Raw genomic sequence first — 16,664 nt, 5'->3', positions numbered from 1 at the left:
ACTCCCTCACCTTCATATAGTTGTATAGGCGCATAGCCTTTGCCCCTTTGGAGCAAAGAGATTGGCATGTCATGCCATGATCTCCCTTTAAAGGAGCTCAATCTCCCCTTCACTGAAGTTACCCATCTTATTCGGGTCTAGCTTCTTAGGTGCCATAGCAATAATGGGATGTGGAGGTTTGAAAATCCCTAGACATTTATATAGTCCACTGCAAACATTTCAGCTGGGGCCAATTAGACGTTTGGCAGATGGACATTTTTTATTCGATTATGACCCACACATGAAAATGATTTGGGGAGAATAATGTCTAAATCACGGGATTTAGACACCATTTTTGAACTTCACCCTTACATAAACAAATTCTAAGGTGGCGGTGGCTTCTCAGCTGCCTGGAATCTGCTATACCTGGGAAACTGACTCTTTTGCTCTCCATTCTGCCCCTCCAGCATCAGACAACTGAACCTAGGAAGCCATGAGCCAGCTGGACTCCATTCTTGGCACTGCCTGCAGGTAAGCAGAGACTCCTGATCCTACCCGTTCCCTTCTGCTAGGGAGCTGACCTGACCCCTGGTATGCCTTATGTCTCTGCTAACAAAGAACTCCTTGCTTTTTGCAGGACAAGTTAGAGCACAGGCACTGGTCAGCAGGAACACAAGGGACAGCAGTGGACTGTGATACAAACTGTTGTAATGCCATGTACCTATTTATTGTTTTAAAGCTGTAGCAATGGGACTGTGTGGATATGTGTAGCTTTGAATGTCCTGGAGACACTCACAACCAGTAGAATATTTGGGACATAGACCCTGATAACTAGCCTTTCAGCAGCTTTTCAGCTTATCCCTGTTCTGCTCCTCATGTTCAGTAAAGCAAGAGCTGGGCCCCCTCACCATCTCCAGGGCCATCTGTACATTCCAGGAGGAAGAGAGGGCTCCTGCACTAACATTTCCTTCTCATCAACCCGTTCAGGCGGCTCCTGGCTGGTGCCTACACTATTCACCTGCCCTTTGGCCTGCTGAACAGAGTAAAATCTAGTCTCTCGTAAACTGGTGGTTACTATCTGACTGGTTGCTATTGTGAGACAACTGTTGTTTTCCCTCCTCATGTATATATCCCCCATAGTTGCATATAGTTGCCTTCCATTCCCTCCCCTCCAACTGTAAATGTGTATATAGGAAGCAGCTGTTTGCATATCTTCCCAAGCCCTCAGCCATGTTGGTTGTGGGTAAGGAGGCATGCAGAACAGAGAGTAACATTTAGACTAGGCACTGCCTGTGCACATCTGCTAGTTGGTACCAGATGGGTTGCTAGTGTAAGACAACAGACCTTTGCCATGTGTCAAAAGGGTGTGGGGGCTACAGGATATGGGGGGTTTATGGGGCTGGTCTCTTGATGCAAACTGTAAGGGACAGACAGGGAAATGCTTAAAGTAGGCAAATTGAGGCTCACATCAGTTTAAGAGTACTCTTTGTTCCTTGCCTGATTGTAATACTAGTGATATGAAAGCACCTGCAAGCTTTTGAAGTGGTGTATATTCAGGTACAGTAGGTATTTTCTGTCCCTGGAGGGCTCACAATCTGTTGAGTTTATAGCTGAGGCAATGGAAGGTTAAGTGACTTGCCCAAGATCACAAGGAGCTGTAGTGGGATTTGAACTGGGCTCATTCTGTTTCTCAGCCCAGTGCTCTAACCATTAGGTTATTCCTCCAGCCCTAAAAATAAAGTAAAATAAATAATATAAAATCTATGACAGATGTAGGTAAGTTGTTATTGGGAAAGGAATCATTGGTAGGAAAAGAATGATTGGTAGGAGTTTGAGTATTTCCCTAGGTTTTGATTGATTTGGATTTTGCTCACACCTTTTTCAGTAGTAGCTCAAGATGAGTTACATTCAGGTACAATAGGTGCATAATGTTCAGATAACATTATTGGCATGACATTAGTCTTCCCCAATTACCTGCTTGGTTCATGATATTTACATATGATCTGGTCAGTTAGACTTACAATTCACTGTGCTTTAACCTTTTTTGTTTTTGTTTTGTTTGGAGGGTGCAATTTGTGTTGGGTTTATGAGTTTGGCATCCCTAATCATTTTTGAAAGTTAGTTTCTATGTATGTGATTAATGTTTAAACTGTTAATATTGGTTGACATATTAATGGAATTGGTAGGTTTGCACTTTATTTTCTGCTTTTTGTTGTTTTGTGTTCCAGTTTGTTCTTTTCTGTTAGTTTCTCATTTTGTAGTAGACTCTGAGGAGCATCTATTAGATTTGGATTGTAATTTCTGTTTAAGAATGTTGTTCTTTTTATATCTGCCTATATAGATAGATATATATATAGATATATAAAATCTATCTACCGTGTTTCCCCAAAAATAAGACACTGTCTTATATTAAATTTTGCTCCCCAAGACCTGCTAGGTCTTATTTTCAGGGGAGGCCTTATTTTTCGGGGAAACATCGGGGTCACCCCCCCACCCAAGATCGCCGGCTCCCCCCGCCCTCAGTCGCTCCCAGAACTAACTTCTTAAACGCTTCCTTTCACCATTCATCTTCGCACTCGCCGCAAGCAGCAGGGCAGGCCACTCCTTCCTTCCGTGTCCCGCCCTCGCCTGACGTAACGTAACGTCAGGCGAGGGCGGGACATGGAAGGAAGGAGTGGCCAGCCCTGCTGCTTGCAGCGAGTGCGAAGGTGAAAGGAAGCGTTTAAGAGGTTAGTTCCGGGAGCGACTAAGGGCGGGGGGAGCTGCCGATCGAGGGGGGGAGCCGGCGATCCCGGGTGGGGGGGTGACCCCGATGTTTCCCCGAAAAATAAGGCCTCCCCTGCTAGGTCTTATTTTCGGGGGAGGCCTTATATTTTCAAATTGCAGCAAGACCTCTACTAGGTCTTACTTTCGGAGGATGTCCTATTTTCGGGGAAACACGGTATCTATTTATCTATATATGTATGAGGCCCTTTTACTAAGCCACGCTAAAAAATGGCCTGCCCTGCGGTATGACTAGTGCGTGGGTTTCCTGTGTGCTAAGGCCACTTTTAGCATGACAGTAAAATGGCCCCATTTTCTATTTCCCCCATTAATGGTCATGTTCTAATTTCCCAATTAACATTTGGCCATTAGCGCAGTAGTCTCTACCGCCACCTATTTACTAGGTGGTAAGGGACCTCTTGCTAACCATGCACTAATCAGTTAGCGTGCAGCAATGCAACTGTGCTAATTGATTAGTGCTGAGTATGCCCACTCTCCACCCGCAAACATGCCCCCAGTGCTAAAAATGATTTTCTATTTTTTAGTGCTTGGAAAGCATATGCCAAACACAAAACTACCACGGGATACCTGAGTGCACCCCGTGGTAGTGGATTTTAACCTGCGGTAAGCACGTGTTATTACAAAAGGGTCCCTATATATATATATATATATATATATATAGAGAGAGAGAGAGAGAGAGAGAGAGAGAGAGAGAGAGAGAGAGAGAGATTCATATAGATATATCAACTGATCATATAGATATAGATATATATAGTTTTGGTTGATTTTCAACATAAAGTTTAATAAAAATTACAATTAAAAAAATATTTTATGCTTGGCACATCCTTTTTGCATCAATAATAGCTTCTTTCTTTTCTTTGTTAATAAATGTTTCCGACTCTCCCCCACTCCTTTTATTACTTGGGACTAGTCATGAATGCAGCATTGCTGTTATTACAATTTGTCAGATATTTTCGTAAGGACTTGGAGTCCCACATTAGAATGATAAAAAGCATCACTGATTTGCAGGAAGTTGCATCTGTTATGGGTCCTAGAAAGGCAAACAAATGATGTCGTTACCAGATAAGCTCATCAAGGATGAGCTGCATTTAGTCCTGGTTTTGGCTGTAGAAGTGTTTTTCAACTGGTCCTGGAGTTCCCCCTAGGCATCTGATTTTCATGATATCCATCATGAGTATGCATATTTGCATGCATTTCCTCTATTTCATGCAAGTCTATCTCATGCATTTACATTGTGGATACATTGTGGATATCCTGAAAACCTGACTGGCTAGGGAATACTCCTAGACCAGCTTGAAAAACATTAACCTATAGGAATTCTGATTTCTGATTTCTTTAAGAAAAATGGAACTACATGTGCAGTGGGATAAAACCAGGACTGGTCCGCAATGGCATGGAACTACTTACCTACTCTCTGTAACATTTCCTATATAATAATCTGTATTCTCATTCTGTGAGATAGTCTGACCCATCCTTCCTCCATGTTGACAGGTACAAAAGAATTTACAAAGTGCATCCGGATATCTGCTACAAGGAGAGCTGTGAAGGGGCAGTTGTAAAGAAGACACTCAGTATGTATGCGCATGCGAGTAGCCATCATCTTATGCATAAGTCTCTGGGCCATCAGAAACTCTAACTTCAATGTAACCCTGTATGGTTAGATTTTTTTTTAATTAATTACCTTGCATTGGGTTCATGTAGTACTTCAGGTTGTGGGAGGCAGGTTCGGGCTGCGGTGCTGCAGCTGAGGGATGCCATGGTTGCTGGTTCCAGGGGCAGGGAAGAGACAGAATGCTAGGCAGGAGCAAGAGGGTCTGGGGCTGTGGCACGCAGGCACAGTTTCTCACACATGCACTGGGCATCAGGAAAGGCAGGCTGTATTGGGCTTGGTCGGGGCTATATCGAGCATGTGCAGGTTTATTTCCGCCATGTGCCGGGATGCAGGGAATTTGGCCAGAGTGGAGCTAGCCCAACTTGGAGAGCTGGGCCAGTTCCAGTGACAGGGTGTGGGCCATAAAGTTTCAAGATTTTTTGGGGAAAGATCTGGCCAAGCTTCCCTGAAGATTTCTGTGCCTGGAGCAGTGTAGAACCTGAACTGTTGTGCGCACATGTGCATGAGAAGGGAGCATAAGGTGCCAATGGCTGCCAGCTCATAGTTAGAGCCGTGCAGCAGCAAACTGAGTGGGTGCAAGCAGGAACAGGAGTTTGGTGCTCAGGGAAGACCCTGGCAAGGTAAGGAAGAATGTGACCTGCCATTTAAGGTTGGTTAGAGGTGAGCTTCTGGTTGAGGTATGGAGTAGAGAGCTGGGAGATAGGCGCGAGCCGTCCGAGAATCCAACAGAGCTCCTATGAATTCGAGTCTCTGTGCTGGGAGAAGATGGGACTTTGGGTAATTTATCACAAACCCCAGTAGCTCCAGGAGGCGAATAGTCATCTGCATGGACTGCAGGGCTCCTGCCTCGGACGTGTTCTTCACCAGCCAATCGTCGAGATATGGGAACACGTGCACCCCCAGCCTGCGAAGTGCCGCTGCTACTACAGCCAAGCACTTTGTGAACACCCTGGGCGCAGAGGCGAGCCCAAAGGGTAGCACACAGTACTGGAAGTGACGTGTGCCCAGCTGAAATCGCAGATACTGTCTGTGAGCTGGCAGTATCGGGATGTGTGTGTAGGCATCCTTCAAGTCCAGAGAGCATAGCCAATCATTTTCCTGAATCATGGGGAGGAGGGTGCCCAGGGAAAGCATCCTGAACTTTTCTTTTACGAGATATTTGTTCAGGGCCCTTAGGTCTAGGATGGGACGCATCCCCCCTGTTTTCTTTTCCACAAGGAAGTACCTGGAATAGAATCCCAGCCCTTCTTGCCCGGATGGCACGGGCTCGACCGCATTGGCGCTGAGAAGGGCGGAGAGTTCCTCTGCAAGTACCTGCTTGTGCTGGAAGCTGTAAGACTGAGCTCCCGGTGGACAATTTGGAGGTTTTGAGGCCAAATTGAGGGTGTATCCTTGCCAGACTATTTGCAGAACCCACTGATCGGAGGTTATGAGAGGCCACCTTTGGTGAAAAGCTTTCAACCTCCCCCTGACCGGCAGGTCGCCCGGCACTGACACTTGGATGTCGGCTATGCTCTGCTGGAGCCAGTCAAAAGCTCGCCCCTTGCTTTTGCTGGGGAGCCGCGGGGCCTTGCTGAGGCGCACGCTGCTGACGAGAGCGAGCGCGCTGGGGCTTAGCCTGGGCCGCAGGCTGTCGAGAAGGGGGATTGTACCTACGCTTGCCAGAAGAGTAGGGAACAGTCCTCCTTCCCCCAAAAAATCTTCTACCTGTAGAGGTAGAGGCTGAAGGCTGCCGGCGGGAGAACTTGTCGAATGCGGTGTCCCGCTGGTGGAGATGCTCTACCACCTGCTCGACCTTCTCTCCAAAAATATTGTCCGCACGGCAAGGCGAGTCCGCAATCCGCTGCTGGAGTCTATTCTCCAGGTCGGAGGCACGCAGCCATGAGAGCCTGCGCATCACCACACCTTGAGCAGCGGCCCTGGACGCAACATCAAAGGTGTCATACACCCCTCTGGCCAGGAATTTTCTGCACGCCTTCAGCTGCCTGACCACCTCCTGAAAAGGCTTGGCTTGCTCAGGGGGGAGCGCATCAACCAAGCCCGCCAACTGCCGCACATTGTTCCGCATGTGTATGCTCGTGTAGAGCTGGTAAGACTGGATTTTGGCCACGAGCATAGAGGCATGGTAGGCCTTCCTCCCAAAGGAGTCTAAGGTTCTAGAGTCTTTGCCCGGGGGCGCCGAAGCATGCTCCCTAGAACTCTTAGCCTTCTTTAGGGCCAGATCCACAACTCCAGAGTCATGAGGCAACTGAGTGCGCATCAGCTCTGGGTCCCCATGGATCCGGTACTGGGACTCGATCTTCTTGGGAATGTGGGGATTACTTAATGGCTTGGTCCAGTTTGCAAGCAATGTCTTTTTCAGGACATGGTGCAAGGGAACAGTGGACGCTTCCTTAGGTGGAGAAGGATAGTCCAGGAGCTCAAACATTTCAGCCCTGGGCTCGTCCTCCACAACCACCGGGAAGGGGATGGCCGTAGACATCTCCCGGACAAAGGAAGCGAAAGACAGACTCTCAGGAGGAGAAAGCTGTCTTTCAGGGGAGGGAGTGGGATCAGAAGGAAGACCCTCAGACTCCTCGTCAGAGAAATATCTGGGGTCTTCCTCTTCCTCCCACGAGGCCTCACCTTCGGTGTCAGACACAAGTTCACGAACCTGTGTCTGCAACCTCGCCCGGCTCGACTCAGTGGAGCCACGTCCACGATGGGGGCGTCGAGAGGTAGACTCCCTCGCCTGCATCGGCGAAGCTCCCTCCGCCGACGTAGTCGGGGAGCCTTCCTGGGAGGTGGCCGCAGTCGGCACCGCACGCGGTACCGACGTCGGGGACCTCACCCCGGGCGATGGGCCAGCCGGCGCCACGCTCGACGGTACCGGAGGCACAAGCACCGCCGGTACCGGAGGGGTAGGGCGCAACAGCTCTCCCAGAATCTCTGGGAGAACGGCCCGGAGGCTCTCGTTCAGAGCGGCTGCAGAGAAAGGCATGGAGGTCGATGCAGGCGTCGACGTCAGAACCTGTTCCGGGCGTGGAGGCTGTTCCGGGCTGTCCAGAGTAGAGCGCATCGACACCTCCTGAACAGAGGGTGAGCGGTCCTCTCGGTGCCGATGCCTGCTGGGTGCCGACTCCCTCGGCGACCCAGAGCTCTCGGTGCCGACGCGGGGAGGAGACCGGTGTCGATGCTTCTTCGACTTCTTCCGAAGCATGTCACCGGAGCTCCCCGGCACCGACGAGGAGGACGTAGAATCCAGCCGTCGCTTCCTCGGGGCCGAGGTCGAAGGAGGTCGATCTCGGGGGGGCTGTACCGCAGGAGCCCTCAGGGTAGGGGGAGACCCACCCGAAGGCTCACCGCCACCAGCAGGGGAATGGACAGCCCTCACCTGCACTCCTGACGATGCACCACCGTCCGACGACATCAGCAGACGAGGTCCCGGTACCACCGACGTCGATGCAGCTATCCGATGTCTCGGCGCCGATGCAGAGGGCCGATGCCTCGATGCACTCGATGCACTGGCGGCCGAGGATGAAGGTCTGGACGCTGACGACGTCGATGCACTCGATGACCCTGGTGTTGATGCCGACGAAGAGCCCGAGAACAAAACGTTCCACTGGGCCAATCTCGCTACCTGAGTCCGCCTTTGTAACAGGGAACACAGACTACAGTTCTGAGGACGGTGCTCGGCCCCCAGACACTGAAGACACGACGAGTGCCTATCAGTGAGCGAGATTACCCGGGCGCACTGGGTGCACTTCTTGAAGCCGCTGGAAGGCTTCGATGTCATGGGCGGAAAAATCACGCCGGCGAAATCAAAATCCGAAATGACGAAAGTGAGCACCAAAACTTTAAGGGAGAAAAAATCTCGACCGAGGCCGAAAAGAGGCCTACCCCAACGACGAAAGAAAACTTACCGGGGCAAAATCTGAAAAATACGGGAAGGGGCAAACGAAACCCGAGAGGGCTTCCGGAGCACTTCCCAAGCAGTTTGGATTTTCCGAAGAAAACACGTCGAAAAAGGACTTGCGAGGTCGACTTTCCGGGGCTCGACACGGCGAAAACACGACCGTACCGAGTGCGGACGAAAGAAGACTGGCCGGCTCGAGCCGGTTTCGGGCGGGAAGACGGCCGCGCATGCGCGGTGCGCGCGAGGGCTAGCAAAGGACTTTGCTAGTGAAGATTCCGATTGGAGGGGCTGCCGTGGACGTCACCCATCAGTGAGAACAAGCAGCCTGCTTGTCCTCGGAGAAACAGAGCTACAAGCGATGCAGCTGAGAGTGGGGCAAGCAGAAGAGGACATATTAAAAGTCTCGGAGGAACAACCACAGTTAAAGACTAGACTCGCGGAGGTGGAAGCGAAGTTAGAGAACTTGGAAAATCGCTCTTGGCGAAACAATCTACGCCTAGTGGGGTTACCAGAGGCATTGCCGGAGCAAGACCTGTGTACTTTCCTAGAAAAATGGTTGCCTAAAACTCTTGCAAAAGCTGAATTAGCGGGATCCCTACAGGTGGAGAGAGCACATCGACTAGGACAGCGACGAGAAGGCATGGCTCGGTCGAGAGTGGTCATTTTCAAGATCCTCAACTGTGCTCACAAAGTTTTAATTTTGCAGGCTTTGAGAGCGGGACAAAAATTGGAATATCAGGATTAGTGAATACTCTGCTTTCAAGACTACTCGGCTAAAGTCTCGCTGGCATGAAAAAGCTTTGCCCATAGGCACCCCATATAAGAGGCTTGGGGAGGCTAAGCCTCCCCAACCTGAACCGCAACCTTCCCTTCCTGTCGGACCCACTGCCTCTCTCCTCCCATCCACCCCTGTTCTGCAACAGAGTTTGGCTCCCTCCCATTGCACTGCTGCTACCAGACCCACCGCGCTCATAAACAATAATAGAAGAGCGTAGGACCCTGCTCTCTGCAATGCCGCTAGTGCTTCTTGTGGTGGTCCCGGAAGTTTATATCGGAAGAGGCAGAACTGTCACAGGAAGCACTAGTGGCACTGAGTCTGGTCCCGCGCTCTTCTATCATTGCTTATTAGCGCGGGACTGGTGGCAGCTGGCAGAGGTACAACAAGGCCCCCCCCCAGCCTACGTGTGCCCCCTTGAATTCTTGAGTCCCGGCTCTCTGCTGCCTCATCCCGCCACCCGCTGGCTCTACCAGACTTGTTCGGTGACAGCGGCTGAAAACGTTTCCTCCTCGGTGCACACTGTGCGAGCAGATGGCTGTGTTCAGGCCCGGGGGATGCCTGTGCCTAGCGCTTCCCTGTATGCTGCTCTTGATGGGGTCGGGTGCTTCTGGGTCCAGGAGAACCAGCCCACGAGAACCAGGTAGTGAGAAAGAAAGAGACAAGAAAGGGGATGCAGGATGGCAGGTGTGGGGAGTAGAGGAGAGAGAGACAGAGAGAGAGACAATGGGCATTGCTGCATGCTGGGGGAGAGAGACAGACAGGCACTGCTGGATGACAGGGGTATGGGGTATGTGGAGGAACATAGACGAGATGCTGGTTTCAGGGAGAGACAGGAGGTGAGAGAGGCAGAAGCAATACTGCATGGGGGAGAGAAGAGGCAATGCTGGATGGTAGGGGTAAGGGAAAGAGACAGAGACAAAATACTTTATGGTGGTAGGGGCAGAGAGACAAGAAGGGATGCTAGCTGGCGGGAGGAGGGGTGAGAAAGAAAGAGACGAGAGGGGATGCAGGATGGCAGGTGGGACAGAAAGATGAGAGGTAATGCTAGATGGTGGTGGGGGAGAAGATACTGGATTGCAGGTGATAGAAACAGAAAGGGAGGAGTTGCTTGATGAAAGGGGTAGAGAGAGGAGATGCAATGCTGGATGGTGGTGGTGGTGGGAGAGAGACAGAGACAGCTGGATGGCAGGTGATAGATACAGAAATGGAGGAGATGCTAGATGGCAGAGGTAGAGAGAGAGGAGATGCTGAATGGCAGTGGGAGAGAGGAAAAAGCTAGTGAAAGACTGGGGAATAAGAGAAAGGTGAATCGGAGGGCCAAAGTGAGGAAAAGAGATGAAAAGCTGTAGGTAGATGCAGTAAAAAGAGGGAGATGGAAGACTGGATAATATGAATGAAATCTGAATGGCTAGGTAACAAAAAAATGGAAGAAGGCTGAAAGGAACAGATTAGTGTTGATGATAGTTGTTATGGAAGAGATGAAGAAGACAGAAGAAGAGAAAAAAATGACACATGGACAGGAGACCCATGGAAAGAGAGTTAAAAGAAAACATACTACTACTACTACTACCTGACATTTCTAGAGCACTACTAGGGTTATGCAGCGCTGTACAGTTTAACAAAAAAAGGACAGTCCCTGCTCAAAGGAGCTTATAATCTAATGGATGAAATGACAAGTTGGGGCAGTTGAGATTTCTTGAATAGAGGTGAGGTGGTTAGGTGCCAAAGGTGACATTGAAGAGGTGGGCTTTGAGTAGGGATTTGAAGATGGGCAGGGAGGGGGCCTGGCGTACGGGCTCAGGGAGTTTATTCCTAGCATGGGGTGAGGCGAGGCAGAAAGGGTGGAGTCTGGAGTTGGCAGTGGTGGAGAAGGGTACTGAAAGGAGGGATTTGTCTTGAGAGCAGAGGGTACTGGTAGGAAAGTAAGGGGAGATGAGGGTAGAGAGGTATGGAGGGGCTGCAGATCGAGTGCATTTGTAGGTTAGTAGGGGAAGCTTGAACTGTACGCGGTACCTGATCGGAAGCCAGTGAAGTGATTTGAGGAGAGGGGTGATGTGAGTATATCGGTCCAGGTGGAAGATAAGACGTGCAGCAGAGTTCTGAATGGACTGAAGGGGGGATAGGTGGCAAAGTGGGAGGCCAGTGAGGAGTAGGTTGCAGTAGTCAAGGCGAGAGGTAATGAGAGAGTGGATGAGAGTTCGGGTGGTGTGCTCAGAGAGGAAAGGGCGGATTTTGCTAATGTTGTAAAGGAAGAAGCGACAGGTCTTGGCTATCTGCTGGATATGCGCAGAGAAGGAGAGGGAGGAGTCAAAGATGACTCCGAGGTTGCGGGCAGATGAGACGGGGACGATGGGGGTGTTGTCAACTTAGAAAGAGAGTAGAGGGAGAGGAGAAGTAGGTTTGGGTGGGAAGACAATAAGCTCGGTCTTGGCCATGTTCAGCTTCAGGTGGTGGTTGGACATCCAGGCAGCAATGTCGGACAAGCAGGCCGATACTTTGGCCTGGGTTTCCGCAGTGATGTCTGGTGTGGAGAGATAAAGCTGGGTGTCATCAGCATAAAGATGATACTGGAAACCATGAGATGAGATCAGGGAGCCCAGGGAAGAGGTGTAGATTGAAAAAAGAAGGGGTCCAAGGACAGATCCTTGAGGAACTCCAACAGAGAGCGGGATGGGGGTGGAGGAAGAGCCATGAGAATGTACTCTGAAGGGAGAGATAAGAGGAGAACCAGGAGAGGACAGAGCTCTGGAACCCAAAGGAGGACAGTGTGGCAAGAAGTAAATTGTGATTGACAGTGTCAAAAGCAGCGGATAGGTCGAGGAGGATGAGGATGGAGTAGTGACCTTTGGATTTGGCAAGGAACATGTCATTGCAGACTTTAGATAGTGCCGTTTCTGTCGAGTGTAGGGGGCGAAAGCCGGATTGAAGCGGATCGAGGATGGCATGAGAGGAAAGAAAATCAAGGCAACGGCTGTGAACGGCGAGTTCAGGAATCTTGGAGAGGAAGGGTAGGAGGGAAATGGGGCAGTAGTTGGAGGGACAGGTAGGGTCAAGTGATGTTTTTTTGAGGAGAGGTGTGACTACAGCATGCCTGAAGGTGTCAGGGACAGTTGCAGTGGAGAGAGAGAGGTTGAGGATATGACAGATGGGGGGGGGGGGTGACAGTAGGAGAGATGGTGTTAAGTAAGTTGGTGGGGAAGGGGTCTGAGGAACAGGTAGTGCATTTCGAGGAGGAAAGAAGATGGGCGGTTTCCTCTTCAGTGATATCAGGAAAAGAGGAGAAGGAGGCATGGGTTGGTTGGTTGAGGGAGTGGGCTATAGGATGAAGAGGAGCGGATTGTTTGGTGGTGAATTCGAGGTTGATCTTCTGCACCTTGTCGCGAAAGTAGTCAGCCAGTGATTGAGGAGAGAGTGAGGGGGGGTGGGAGCGGAGGGCACTTTGAGGAGGGAGTTAAGGGTGGCGAAGAGACGACAAGGGTTAGAGCTCAGGGAATTAGTCAATTGGGTGTAATAGTCCTGTTTGGCGAGGAATAGGGAGGACTGGAAGGAGGATAGCATGAATTTGTAGTGAATGAAATCAGTATGGGTGCGAGGTTTCCTCCAGAGGCGTTCAGCCGATCGGGCACAGGAGCGAAGGTATCGGGTGCAAGGGGTCAGCCAGGGCTGGGGATTAGTGCGCCTTGTGGGATGGGAGATGGATGGTGCAAGGGTGTTCAGAGCAGAGGAGAGAGTGGCATTGTAAGTGGAGACAGCCTTGTCAACAGACTCGGAGGACAAGATGGAAGGGAGGAGATCAGAGATACTAGAGGATAAGGTGGGAGGGTCGACAGCCTGGAGATTCCTGGAAGTAGTGGTTATTGTTGGGCGGGACCGAGGGGGAGGGTGATGAAGTGTGAAGGTGATCAGGTGATGGTCAGAGAGAGGAAGAGCTGAGGCACAGAAATTGGAGGGTGAGTAGGTAGAGAGGACGAGGTCAAGACAGTGACCAGATTGGTTAGTAGGGGTGGTGGAGCTCAGCTGGAGGTTGAAGGAGGATGTCAGAGTGAGGAACTGAGAAGCGTATGAATCGGATGGGTTATCAGTGTGTATGTTAAAATCTCCAAGAATGTGGGATGGGGATGAGGGCTCAAGAAAAACGGAGAGCCATGCATCAAAGTCATTGAGGAAGGAGGGGAGGGACTTGTCAGGGGGGGCGGTAAATGACTGCAACTCTGAGTGGCATTGGGTAGAATAGACGGATGGAGTGAACTTCAAAGGATGAGAAGCAGTGAGACTGCGGTAGGAGGAGAGGTTGAAAACTGCAGGAGGGCGAAAGTAGTAACCCGACACCGCCACCGCAGCCAACTGGGCGGGGAGAATGGGAGAAAAGATAACCTCCATGGCATAGGGCCGCGACTGAGGCAGAGTCGTCAGGGGAGAGCCAGGTTTCAGTTAGGGCGAGCAGTTAAAGGGAACGGGAGATGAAGAGATCATGGGTGAAGGAAAGTTTGTTGCATACAGAGCGAGCATTCCACAGGGCACACGAGAAGGGGGGGAGGAGGGGGAGGAGGGGAATAGAGATGAGATTGTAGACATCACGGAAACGTTTGCATGGATAAGACGAGGACAGGTGTGGGGGACCTGGATTGGGATGGATGTCCCCGGCAGATAGCAGGAGAAGGAGCAAAAGAGTGTGGAGGAGGGTGGGGGAGGTAGGGCGACGAAGGCGACGAAGATGGGGTGGGCTTAGGAGGAATGGGGATGGGTTAATGGCAGGAAGGAAGTGATGAAGGTTGAGAGTTAGGAGGGAGGAGGGGGAAAGGAGAGATGGTGAAGGGATGGGCGGGGGTGGGTAGGGTGTTGCAGTAGTGAGCAGGACAGGAGAGGACATGGATGGACAGTGAGTCCCTGTGGTAGACAGCAGTAGGGGGAAAAGATTAGGAAGGGATAGGGGGATGAGGAGAATGTGTATAGGGGCCATAAGTAGTGACTGAGGTGCAAATGTAGTGACTGAGGAGAATGGCAGGTGGGGAGGTAGGTAGAGGGGCTGGCAGGTGGGTAGGTAGGTTGATGGATGGGCAGGGGCAGGTAGGTTAATGGGCAGGTTGATGGGCTGGGAGGCAGGCAGGTAATGGGTGAGCTGGCAGGCAGGTAGGTGAATGGGCTGGCAAGCCGGCAGGCGGGGAGGCAGTTAGGTAGTTGTGCAGGCTTGAAGGAAGGCAGGTGGTTGGTGAGTTGACAAGCCTGCAAGTTGATGGGCTGACAAGCAGGCAGGTTGGATGATATCAGGCAGGCAGATGGGATGTGACTGGAACAAGCTGGAATGGACGGACTGGAACGAGCTAGAACAGACGGACTGGAACAAGCTGGAGCAGAAGGACAGATGAATGGACTGGAGCAGTAGGACTGGAACAGACTGGAGCAGTAGGACTGGAAGAAGCTGGAACAGATGGATTGGAGCAGGCTGGAACAGACGGACGGGAACAAGCTGGAATAGATGGACTGGAACAAGCTGGAATAGGTGGGCTGGAACAAGCTGGAACAGACGGATTGGAGCAAGCTGGAACAGACAGACGGGAGCAAGCTGGAATAGATAGAATAGATGGACTGGAACAAGCTGGAACAGACTGATTGGAGCAAGCTGGAACAGACGGACGGGAACAAGCTGGAATAGATGGACTGGAACAATCTGGAACAGATGGACAGGAACAGGCTGGAATAGATGGACTGAAACAAGCTGGAGCGGGCGGCCTGGAACAAGTTGGAACAATTCGGAACAAGCTGGAACAGATGGACTGGAACAAGTTGGAGCAGAAGACAGCAGAGCAGCAGGGCTGGGACACGCTGGAACAGACAGACTGGAATAAGCTGGAACGGATGAACTGGAACAAGCTGGAACAAGCTGGAACAAGCCGGAACAGATGGACTGGAACAGAAGGACTGGAACAAGCTGGGACAAGCCGGAACAAGCTGGAACAGATGGACTGGAACAAGTTGGAGCTTGGTAGATGCAGTAAAAAGAGGGAGATGGAAGATTGGATAATATGAATGAAATCTGAATGGCTAGGTAACAAAAAAATGGAAGAAGGCTGAAAGGAACAGATTAGTATTGATGATAGTTGTTATGGAAAAGATGAAGAAGACAGAAGAAGAGAAAAAAATGACACATGGACAGGAGACCCATGGAAAGAGAGTTAAAAGAAAACATGGAAGCAGTAACCAGAGACCAGGACCAACACAATTAGAAACATTAAATGGGCAGACAGCAAAGGTAGAAAAAATAATTTTATTTTTAATTTAGGATGAAGTAATATGGCAGCCATGTTAGTCCACTTTAAAAGTTAATAAATAGTTATAAAATAAAAAATTTTAAAAAAGGTGACTAAATACATTGTTGTGACTTGCTTTCGGAGACCAAAACCTAATTCTCCAGGTCAGGACAGTATACTGCTACAACAGTATGCTCATCCTGACTAAGAAGGAGTTTTTGGCCTCTGAAAACTAGCCAAAAATGTTGTTAGTTGAATAAGAAGATATCACCTTATTTTTTTGTTTTGTTTTATTTGCTATTTTTTAATGTAGCAGTTGAAATGTGTTAGTTTTTTGAAATTTACATCTGTTCTCTAGATTTTCCACAGTACAAAGGGATGTATCACTGGTTCTATTTCTTTGGTTTTGCATTGTATGCAGAGTATAGCTTCTTGGGGTTCAGTTTAATTTTTGTCTACATATTTCTATTTTTAGTTTGTGGTTACTTGTTCTATACTTGATTAGGGTCTACTTGTGATCATGTATGAAAAAGGCTGGGTATTCTGTTAGCATTGAGTATCTGTGAAGGACTGATCTGTAGTAATCCAGCTTGTTTAGCTTTCTAATAGGTATATTACGATGACTCCTAAAGGTTAGTGTTATGGTAGAATTGCTTTATGGGCCCTAAGTGATTTTTTATTGGGTTTTGTATTACTTCACAGTATGCCTGGTACTGGATTTAGTTCATGCCTTTTTCAATTGTAGCTCAGTGAGAGTTATATTAAGATGCAGTAGGTATTTTCCTATCTCTGGAGGACTTACAAATCTGTGCTAAATAATTGTATATATTTCGCACCTAATGATGGTATAGAGGGGCATAATCGAACGCGAACGCCCATCTCCATGGGCGTCTATGTCCGAAAACGGGTATGTGAAGAGGCGGGACAGACCGTATTATCGAAAAAGATGGGCGTCCATCTTTCGTTTCGAAAATACGGTTTGGACGGACCAAATGCCATGGATTTGGTCCCTTCCGAGATGGGCGTTTTTTTTTTTTTTAGCGATAATGGAAACTAAAAACGCCCAGCTCAGAAATGTCCCAATCCAAGCCATTTGGTCGTGGGAGGGACAAATGTACAACACTACCATAGCTCTTAGGGGTAGGTACATGTGGGTACAGTGGGTTTTAGAGGCCTCCCATTTACCACCACAAGTGTTACGGGTGGGGGGGGATGGGCCTGGGTCTGCCTGCCTGAAGTTCACTGCAGTACCTACTAAAAGTGCTCTAGGGACAGGACTTGTTGCTGGTGTATAACCTTGGCCCAGCAGTTCACACCTGAAGACTAATCTCGCTGAAAACATCCTTTATTTGAATAAGCACCTTTACT

The 16,664-nt window shown here is 49.8% G+C and overlaps 1 protein-coding gene across 1 annotated transcript in view; it reads left to right on the top strand.

Moving 5' to 3' along the window:
• The window catches only part of SNED1 (sushi, nidogen and EGF like domains 1), a 684,146-nt gene extending 679,812 nt beyond the window's left edge, over positions 1 to 4,334 (top strand). Inside the window, 2 exon segments of the mRNA XM_030215639.1 lie at positions 447 to 510; positions 4,255 to 4,334. Coding sequence (XP_030071499.1) covers positions 447 to 510; positions 4,255 to 4,308 — 118 coding nt within the window. The 3' untranslated portion in view covers positions 4,309 to 4,334.
• The last annotated feature ends 12,330 nt before the right edge of the window (positions 4,335 to 16,664 follow it).

This window comes from Microcaecilia unicolor, chromosome 10 (genome assembly GCF_901765095.1).
Source record: "Microcaecilia unicolor chromosome 10, aMicUni1.1, whole genome shotgun sequence".
Taxonomy (NCBI): Eukaryota; Metazoa; Chordata; class Amphibia; order Gymnophiona; family Siphonopidae; genus Microcaecilia; species Microcaecilia unicolor.
Note: the sequence above shows the minus strand (reverse complement) of the source record. Positions and strands in the feature narration are given on the sequence as shown.